This window comes from Lactuca serriola, chromosome 1 (genome assembly GCF_051521515.1).
Source record: "Lactuca serriola cultivar US96UC23 chromosome 1, Lser_US96UC23_V15, whole genome shotgun sequence".
In the NCBI taxonomy this organism is placed as follows: Eukaryota; Viridiplantae; Streptophyta; class Magnoliopsida; order Asterales; family Asteraceae; genus Lactuca; species Lactuca serriola.
Window position 1 is genome coordinate 144,486,124 of NC_136408.1, and position 11,272 is coordinate 144,497,395.

Sequence of the window (11,272 nt, forward strand, 5' to 3'; positions counted from 1 at the left end):
GGGATGCCGTAATCCGAGTTATAAAATAGTGAAAGGTAGGTAAATGACAATTTACCAAATTCCACCATGAAAAACGAAATATAATTAAGTTTTAATTGGATTTGAAACTCCTAGATCTTTTGAGATACATTGAACTTTCAATGGCATGTTTGAATCTCGATTGTGCCCTCTCAAGTTTGTGGTTGGGATGCTGAGGATCACAAACAAGGTGTGAATAACCATGCAAATTGACTTGGTACCCTTAAATTTATCACCTAATCGATGTGCCGGTTAACCACACACGCTCCACCAATCTATAATAAATTCAAGTTACCCTTTTCCACTCTTAATAGTCCTTATTAGTGTGCCGGTTAACCACACACGCTCCACTAACGACTTGGTAAGGTACAAAATGTAATTTCATGGGTTAGCACCTATTTCACATTTTCCTAAGTAACTAAGATTGGGAATTAATAAGTGTTTAGTTACTTAGTATTTATCATTATACTTTTAATGAAGGGAGAATTATAGTCATATCCTACCCGTTCGGCTAACGACCCTCCACCAGTAAAGGAAGCGGTGGGTGAGAGTGGACACCCATTAAACTGCCATTTTATAGGCAGTAACCTTATACCCCCCTTATAGACCGCTTCATGAATGGGGCCTACTAATGGTAAGATTGACTTTATCTTATACATATCTATATAATTAAAAATGATAATAATAGTATAAGGGTTGAATTTTAAACTTTTAAAACTCTAGGGTTCAATTTGGAATTAAAGTATAGATGAGGGCGTAAATTTACAAATTCTAAAACTTGAGGGCAGGTTTTGAAACTATTTCAAGACTCTTCAATTCATAACTTATGAGTTTAATGGTTCATTAAAATGAAGACTCTTCATTTTCATGTAACCTCTCATTCTTTAATGACAATTTTAATGAAGTGACTCTTTAAACATCCATAACTTCAGGACAAGTTATGGAGTCATCAAAACAATTTAATGAAAAGACTCTTCATTTTTTGTGTAACCTATGGAACTTTTATGAGCTTTAAGATTCATAAATGCGACCTTTCATGTAACTTTGATGACAAGTTACAAAAACACATTTTATGAACTTCTTTTAGATTAATATGGATTGAAAGCAACTAACAAATAATAATTTTCATCAATCAAAATACTCATAAAAAAATGCAACACAAAAAAACCTTTTGGTAATCCATAGCTTGAGGACAAGTTATGGAGTCCATACAATTTCATCAAGATCATGAATTATACTAACAAACAATTTGCACATAATTTCTATGATCTAACAAAACTCATAAGCATGAACATTCATAATCAACAATTTTTCAAGAATTACATAAACACATATAAAACTTGAAACTTTGATTATAGCATTAAAATTGGTTTAGCAAAATCATTACCACATTAAAAAATATGTTTTATAAGTCCAAAACAGTCAAAGGTAATGATTCTAGACCAATTCCAGCACCAAAACTCGAAGATATGTTGTTTGGGGGTCCAACTCGTCGAGTGTATGAACAAAATTGGGGAGTTTGATGAGTTTTGCCTTGGAATCGTCGAGTCCCCAGTCTAAACAACACAAAACTTTGCTTTTTCAAGCCAATTTTGCAAGTATAAGTGAAAACAAGCCTAGGCTCTGATACCACTATTGGGTTTTGAGCATTCTAACACTCCTATGGTGTACATGCAACCCTAAATACTTTGGATCTATTTTTTCTCTATTATACATGAAATATCAATTTCCAAGGTATTTATCCTAACTAGCATATTATGAAGTACAAATAATATAAAATCTAGTAGAAGGACATACCTCTTTGTTGGTGCTTGATTCCATGTAGCTTAAGAGCCTAGTGCCCCAAATGTGACACCTCAAATGGTTCACACAACATCAAATTCATTTGGAATAACCTAGATAGAAAATAGAACACTTCAAAAATCGGTTTGCCCTCACTTGTTTCACTAGTGCCCGATTTCTTCAATAATAAGATCTTATATAGTTAGTCACAATTAGGGTAAACCCTAATTGCCATGGCTTTCCATTTCCTTGGATCCATGGGTTCAAATACACCATGGAGCATCCATGGAGCATCCTATGGGTTTTATCCCAACTTGATAATCCATGGAGCATTAGCCCACTATATAAGTATGGATGATTTACACAATCAACCCATATATTTAATTAGTCTTCTTTTGATCACTTAATTAATTCTATATTAATTCTTGATCAATACTAATTAAATAATCTTATTAATATATTAGAACTTATAATATATTAATAAACCTTAAGTGTTATTTCTCTCATTTTAGTCTATCCAAATGCATGATGCCATGTAACCCAAATGTACCATGCCGGGTCGGGTCAAGTATATACCAATTATATTTATGGACTTAGACACTAATCCAACATTGACATGGTTTTCGGTCTTAGGTTTTTATGGGATTACCATGGAGGACTCCATATACATAGTAATCGACATGGATCCGTCTCTCGAAACTATGGTTCCTAGGAAATTAGGACTTAGATGCGATCCATAAGGGTTGCCGCTGGCTTCCGACTGATTTGTTCTTATATTATCGTATGTGTTAGGACTGTGTGTGGTAAAGTCTTTGTGTACACAACAAGTAAACTCATTTTAAAAGTTGTAGATTTATGTGTATTAATTACTGAATAATCTTAGTTATTGTAAATCCCTGAATGTTAGGTAGAATCCCTGATTTACAGGAATTAACATTGATTGTACAGCTAGGATATCCTCTATAATCAGCCTATAAATAGGCATTTTTCTTCCGTTGAAAAATAAATCAGTTCATTCCAAAAACTTCATGGTATCAGAGCATTAGAAGCCTCTTTTTCACCTTCATCTCTTCCAACAATCTTTGTTCTAGCTTTCTCTTTCTTCAACAGAACTCATGGCTCATGAAAAAAGCAGTCTCACATTAGATGCTTCTTCGCATCCTTCTACCATCAATAACCTCAACATCTCTGGTTCATCCTCTCACGGTAATGAAGTCGTATCTCTTGTTACCAGTCACAAGTTTAATGGCCATAACTTTCTTCAATGGTCACAATCTGTGATGATGTATATTGGTGGAAAAGGAAAGGAGGAATATCTTACTGGAGAGATTGAGACTCCAAAATCAGATGATCCAAAGTACAAAACATGGAAGGTTGATAATCACATGATTTAGTCATGGCTGATTAATTCTATGAATAATGATATAGGAGAAAACTTTCTTCTATATCCGACTGCAAAAGAACTTTGGGATGCTGTCAAAGAATCCTACTCCAGTTCTGAAAATACATCAGAACTTTTCGAAATTGAAGCCGCCCTCTATAACCTCCGCCAAGACGACACCTCTGTCACACAATACTTTAACACTCTTACTCGGTATTGGCAGCAGCTAGATCTATTTGAAACCTATTCCTGGAAGTGTACTGATGACACTACTCTATACCGGAATATCGTTGAGAAAAGGCGAACTTTCAAGTTTCTTCATGGACTCAATAAAGAACTTGATGCAGTCAGGAGTAGGATCATGAGTATCAAGCCTCTTCCTCATGTTAAGGAAGCATTCTCAGAGGTTCGACAGGAAGAGAGTAGGAAAAAGGTCATGCTTGGTGCTTCCCCTAATCCATCAACTCAAGATTCATCTGCTCTTGCTGCCCGGGGACAACAGAAGGGACGACCATGGTGTGAACATTGTCGTAAATCTGGACAATATCGAGAAACATGTTGGAAACTTCATGGAAAACCTGCTGATTGGAAACCAAAATCATGGAAAGACAAAGAAACTCATGGAAATGTGGACATTACTCCTTCAAGTGTTGTTGAAGGAAAAGGGGACACATCAAACTCATCTCCTTTCACCAAAGAACAATTGGAGGCACTTTAGAAAATTTTAAGTCAGTCCATTCAACCAAACACCACTCCCGGTATAGGGTTGTTGACCACTAAAGGTAACCATTCACTAGCCCTTATGGTCAGTAAAAAGCATATTAACCCTTGGATTCTTGATTCTGGAGCATCAGATCATATGACAGGAAATCCGAGCATTGTTTCTGAGTTTCATGCAAGTTCAAAACATCACACAGTAAAAATTGTAGATGGAACATCCTCCAAAGTTGCGGGTGTGGGTTCAGTCAAAATAAACCCAAATCTAACCCTCAAATTTGTTCTTTATGTACCCAAATTGGAATATAATTTACTATCTATTCATAAAATTACACGTGAACTCAATTGTGTGGCTAAGTTTTACCCAGATATTTGTGTGTTTCAGGACCTGGTTTCGGGGAGGATGATTGGCAGTGCTAAGACGTGTTATGGGCTCTATGTCTTACAAGATGACGCTCTTTCTGTCAGGACATCTCAACAATTTAGCTTGTTCTCTTTAAATAACCAGTCTCGTTCCAATAAAGATAGTGATATCATGCTGTGGCACTATCGTCTCGGTCATTTGAATTTTTGGTATTTGTCAAAAATGTTTCCCTCATTGTTTATTAATAAAAGTCCCGACTCTCTTTGCTGTGAAATTTGCCAACTCGCAAAACATACTCGAAACACTTATCATAGTATACCCTACACACCTTCCAAACCATTTTTATTAATTCATAGCGATGTGTGGGGTCCCTCACGAGTTAAGACTATAACCGGACAAAAATGGTTTGTCTCTTTTATCGACGATCACACTAGGTTAACTTGGGTGTATCTCATGAATTCCAAATCAGAAGTGGGTGAAATTTTAAAAACTTTCATTCTATGATTCAAACTCAATTTCACACCAAGATTCAAATCCTTAAGACGGATAACGGCAAAGAATTCTTCAACTCTATTCTTAGCCCTTATCTCACTCAAGACGGCATCCTACACTTAAGCTCCTGCGTAGACACCCCTCAGCAAAATGGAATTGCTGAAAGAAAAAATCGGCATCTCCTTGAAGTTGCTCGATCTCTCATGTTTTCTACTCAAGTTCCTAAAGACTTTTGGGGTGAAGCTGTTCTCACAGCCACTTACCTTATAAACCGAATGCCCTCACGGGTTCTTAACTTGCAAACTCCATGTCAATCTGTCCTGAAGTTATTTCCTCATACAAAATTCATCAGTCTTCTTGATCCTAAAGTTTTTGGCTGCATTGCATTTGTACACAATCAATCTCAGAGTTGTAGCAAGTTAGATCCCAAATCTATTAAGTGTATCTTTATTGGGTATTCATCGCATCAAAAGGGTTACAAATGTTATTCTCCTGCAACACGAAAAATATACAACTGTATGGATGTTACTTTCTTTGAAAATCATTCCTACTACAAATCTGAGCTTCAGGGGGAGAATATAAACGAATCTCATCTTTGGGACTCTATTCCTAGTGTCGATACTTTATCTCCAGATACCGATCAAAGTTCCCATACTCAACCCTCTGGTGTTCACGATGAGAGTCCTTTTATTTCAAATCCAGCCATGGAAAACTCTTCCCATCCTCCATTCATGGCTCTATCTCCTTGCCAAGAACCAACTGGAAAAGAAAAAGAAATTCTTGTGTATACACGAAGGAAGCAACCAGGCAAAGACATAGAGCACACAACACATCTTGAAGACTACCACGAATCTGAACCAGGTCAATCAGGTAATTCTAAACATGATAATGTTGATCACAACGATGATTTAGATATACCTATTGCTTTGCGAAAAGGGGTTCGTGCATGTACAGAACATCCAATTGGCAACTTTGTGTCCGATAAAACATTGTCACCATCCTATCAAGCCTTCGTCTCTGCTGTTGATAGCATACAAATTCCTCACACAATTCAAGAGGCATTGGCTGATTCTCAATGGAAAGAAGTTGTACAAAATGAGATTAATGCTCTGGTGAAAAACAATACATGGACACTTACCAATTTACCACCTGGAAAGAAAACAGTTGGTTGCAAGTGGGTTTTCTTTGTTAAACACAAGGTTGATGGGAGCATTGAGAGATTTAAAGCTCGCCTTGTTGCTAAAGGATTCACTCAATCCTACGGGATTGACTATCAAGAGACATTTGCTTCTGTTGCTAAGCTTAATATTGTTCGTGTACTGCTATCCCTTGATGCAAATAAAGATTGGGCCCTACATCAACTCGACATAAAAAAACGCATTCTTGAACAGTGACCTTGAAGAAGAAGTTTATATGAATATTCCACCGGGCTTCGAGAACTCCTTGAACAGAGAAAAGGTTTGCAAACTAAAGAAGTCCCTATATGGTCTTAAACAATCCCCACGAGCATGGTTTGGAAGATTTACCAAGTCAATCATTCAAAATGGGTACACTCAATGTCAAGCTGACACACTTTATTTGTCAGATTTTCATCCGATAAAAGGATATCTATCCTAATTGTTTATGTGGATGACATCATTCTGACCGGTGATTATGTGGAAGAGATAGAAAGATTGAAACACTTCTTATCTAGGGAATTCGAGATCAAAGATCTTGGAAATCTTAGATATTTTTTGGGCATGGAAATTGCTCGATCAAAACTCGGTATCTTTATTTCCCAACGTAAGTATGTCCTAGATTTACTAAAAGAAACAGGGATGCTTGGATGCAAACCAGCCTCAACTCCTATGGTCTCCAACAAAAAGGTTGGATCAGTAATTGACAGCCCACCTACAGATAGGGGCAGATACCAACGATTAGTGGGACGTTTGATCTACCTATCACATACACGGCCTGACATCTACCTATCACATACACGGCCTGACATTGGTTTCGCAGTTAGTGTTGTCAGCCAGTTTATGAACAATCCTACTGAAGAACACATGGAGGCTGTTACGAGAATTCTTAGGTACCTCAAGATGAATCCAGGAAAAGGTCTACTATTCAAGAAAAATAGCACCAAAGAGATTAACATCTATACCGGTGCAGATTGGGCTGGAGGTGCAACTCATGGAAGGAGTACTTCAGGATACTGCTCTTATGTTTGGGGTAATCTAGTGACATGGAGAAGCAAGAAACAATCTGTGGTGTCTAGAAGTACAGCAGAATCAGAGTTGAGAGCATTGGCTTTAGGTATTTGTGAAGGAATATGGCTAAAAAGACTACTGGTGGAATTAGGACTCTTTACAGGAGGTTCTATAAAAATGTTTTGTGATAATCAAGCTGCAATTAACATTGCTAAGAATCCTGTCCATCATGACAAGACAAAACATGTTGAGATAGATCGACATTTCATCACTGAGAAGATTGAAAATGCTACAATTCAAACCATTTATACTCCATCAAGACTTCAAATAGCTGATATTCTCACCAAGGCCCTTCCAAGGAATGTCTTCGATAAACTAGTATGCAAGCTGGGAATGTTTGACATACGTAACCCAACTTGAGGGGGAGTGTAGATTTATGTGTATTAATTACTGAATAATCTTAGTTATTGTAAATCCCTGAATGTTAGGTAGAATCCCTGATTTATAGGAATTAACATTGATTGTACAGTTAGGATATCCTCTGTAATCAGCCTATAAATAGGCATTTTTCTTCTGTTGAAAAATAAATCAATTCATTCCAAAAACTTCAAAAGTTATTGAGTTTGAGTCAAAACCCACGCAGCTCATTATTCTTCGGACTTACGTAGTTTGTGTTATGTACTCAACCCATGTAGCTCACGAGTATTTAAACTTTTTTTTTTAGAAACGGCGAACGAATTAAGTGGAAGCTTACTTGCAATATTTCAACGATCACCCTGGGTTTAAGCTCCTTTACATGGAAAACCCAGCCCTGTAGGGATTTTCAGGGAAAAAATCCTCGCATGTAGCACCACATGATGTAGTTTAAGGGAATCGAACTTTCAACCTCACGCCCCACATGAGTATAAACCCCGATGCATAACTCAGCTAGGTTGGACATCATTTGAGCTATGTACTTAGGTATGTAAGTCGAGATAAAGAGTACTTTCAGATGGACTACCAGAGAAGGTTATAGAATCCTTTTCTCGTTTACTAAAGTTATTGATATTGTTTTGTAACACTGAAAACTATAAAATTTGAAAATGATTTGGATGTTTTTGTAAAAGCACATTTATGTTGATAATAAATGGTGTTTTAAAAGTACAAGGTTACATGAATAAATCCTCACAATACTACTTTAAACTCATAAATTATACAAAACACAATACTAGTTTTTTGCTTTTTGTAACATACACATTCTGTTATCGTGTATTGTAAATTATTAAAAGTGAATAATATTATGAAATATTATATAATATTGAATGTTGAGTTCTAATGAATAGTTTTTACTAGAATTGAAGTAAAAGTATGTTTAGAATCACTCATAAAATATTGGAAGTCTTATGAGATTCCAATTAAATGTCAAATAGTGGAATTTAGCGAAAATATAAAATTTGAAGTAAGTAAAATTTTATTATTTAATGTTGTAAAGAATCTCGTTAGAAACATTTAGGCAAAAACCTCGTCGAAATCCGAGTTATAACGAAGAAGTTATGACTAATCGAAGATCCGTGACAAATCCGACAAACACTATTTCGCGTAAAAAGTGAGTTTTCGATAAACTACTTTTTAGCCTTAGTGATCAAAACGAAAGTTGTAGAATATATTCCCGCCTACGCGTGCATAAAAAGAACGTAAAAAACGGAGCCCATATGCGAAAGTTATGGATTTTAGATGGTTTGGTTGCAATTTCCGAGAATTTCGCATGGATTGGAGCCAGCCACGTCACCCTTGTTCGGAATTCGCCATGTGTCCGACGCCGATGACGCAGCAGATAACCATCTGACGCGTGTTGCAGCTCTGGTTCGACGCATTGCATGTCCGAAGCGAGGTCCAATCCCCGTCCGACGCGTGCCCTTCGTGTGTCCGAGCCTCGCACGAGCCGCGTATCCTTCCTCCCTCGCTGCCACGTCTTTGCTGACTCGTCCCTCTCTCGGCTGAAGGCTTCATATCTCACCACTATAAAAGGAAGGTTGCGAGCCTTCCCGAGTAATTTTGGACTTTTGCCACTTTTGACCCCTAAATCAATATTTTAGCTATTTTGACTTCCCCCGAAGCCCCGATATCGTTTCCAATACCCGAAACACGTCCCGAAGTGCCAGGAGAGCCTGAGAAATTTATTTTTTTGGTTTGAAGCTCTACCATCGCAAGGCCCGGTTTTCAATAAATCTCTTGGTTTTTAATGAAGAAAACTATTTAATAGGAACGAAGTGTTGTTCAAATTACTTTCTTAACCCCTGATTATTTTAAGGTGAATTCAATATATAGGAACAATTGTATGTTATGTGTTATATGTGCAAGGTGCTTTCCTGTGATATTCTGGTATTGACTTTGAGTCTTTGACCATGTAGAGCATGTCTCGTAATTGATAGTATACATTTGATCATGTGGAGCATGTCTTGTATTATTTTTGCTATTGGCTTTGTGACTTTGACCATGTAAAGCATGATTCGTATAACTTTTAATATTGGTAATGGGCTAGGTAGGGCTAAAAGCCTGTATATGCTAGCAAAATGATAATAAAAAATTTGTATGTCTTCTGTGTCATTTGGGTTAAACTTTATTGATATATATCGAATATTGAATGTATATCTTTGAATCAAGTCTTTGATTGATATAAAAGTCTGTCACATGATTTCACATATATCTTTGTTGTTCCTATTTGCTTCTGCCATATTGAAGTATATATATGGCATAACGTTATATTGTATTTATTATTGAACTCACTAAGCGTATTCGCTTACCCCTTTCAATATTTTAATAAATTGCAGACAATAAACATCTAATATAGCCATATACTATTGGAAGAATTAGAATAGTTTATACTATTACTTTTGTATTTAAGTTTTAGTATCCATAAAATTACAATATCATTGTTAGTTTTCTAATAAACTTAATGATTTTTCACAAGTCTAGTGGGGTTTTGCTTGATTTCTTGAGCTATTTATAATGGCCAAGTTTTCAAACATGAATTTACGTAGAAATTAAAGATGACGGTTATAAACTTAATTCCCATAATTTCCTTGTAACTGCTATTATTAACTCATTAATATTAATATTTTGAAATACATATCTTATATAATTATCAAGTTCGTGAAATTATTAATAAAACTAGTTTATAACCCGTGAGAACCACGGTTACAAAATTAATTAAACTTTTATAATAAAAACTTAAAATTATTAATCAATTATTTTAAATAAATTATTAATTAAAAGATTTTTTTAGTTATATAAAATTTAATCATTGATTTAAATAAATATGTGAAATTATATCACTTTATAATTTGTATTAATTTTATTTTAATTTTTATTATAATATTATTAATTTAATAGAATTAAAATAGAGAATTTAAAATTTGAAATTTGAAATGAAGAATTAATATGTTGACAAGTGACATGCATTACTTAGGAGACATAGTAGGATGATAAGTAACATGCATTAATTTAGAGAGACATAATAGGATGACACATGACAAAATGAGAATAAAATATGCATTAATTAGAAGGTTTAAAAATGTGTCACATGTTAAAAGGAGAATAAAATTATTTTTTTATTAGAACAGAGATTATTTAAAAAATTATTACATCCTAAAAATATAGTTATTTGAAAATTTAAAATTTTGAAATTTGATAAAATATTTAAAAATTTAAAATTTTGACAACTTGAATATTTGAAAATTTAAAAACTTGATGTAATATTTGAAAATTAAAGAAATTGAATTTTTTAAATATTTCCCGTCTACCGAGGACTGTTAAGACCGCATTTGACTAATTTCCACCAATGACCTTAATCGTAATCGGTTCAAGACCGTTAAACGATTAATCGGTCGTCAAGATCGATTTCTGCAATACTTTTTGAGTTATTACAGTTACCGTTATACTATTTTAGGATTTTTATCGAAAATTGAGTTTAAACTAACATTGATTTGGGTTTTGAGTGCATACATAAATTTATTACAATTACCGTGACACTATTTTAGTATTTTTAGTCGAAAATTGAGTTTAAAATGACATTGATTTCGGTTTTCATTGCATATATAAATTTAATCAAAATAGGTATATAGATTAATATTTTCAACATCATAGGTTAATATATTAAATGAAAAACGAATCAAACTTTTGACTTGGCTTAGTTACATGTCCCAATGGGCAAATTCGGAATTTTTTTGCTAAATCGATTTATTGTAGCCGAGCATATTTGGGCCGAATGAATATCATTTGGCATAGAATAATTTGGGCAAAATGATTAAATTATTAGTTTAATTGTTATGTACATCATAGCGTAACTTAGAT

At 34.8% G+C, this 11,272-nt stretch overlaps 1 protein-coding gene across 1 annotated transcript; it reads left to right on the forward strand.

Moving 5' to 3' along the window:
• The first annotated feature begins 3,212 nt into the window (after positions 1–3,212).
• Positions 3,213–3,899, forward strand: LOC145062429 (uncharacterized). Its single transcript, XM_079010040.1, has one exon. The coding sequence runs from the start codon at positions 3,213–3,215 to the stop codon at positions 3,897–3,899; it is 687 nt and encodes a 228-aa protein (XP_078866166.1).
• Positions 3,900–11,272: the final 7,373 nt, after the last annotated feature.

Coding starts and splice junctions, on each gene's coding strand:
- LOC145062429 (XM_079010040.1), top strand. CDS start 3,213: ATGAATAATGATATAGGAGAAAACTTTCTTCTATATCCGACTGCAAAA.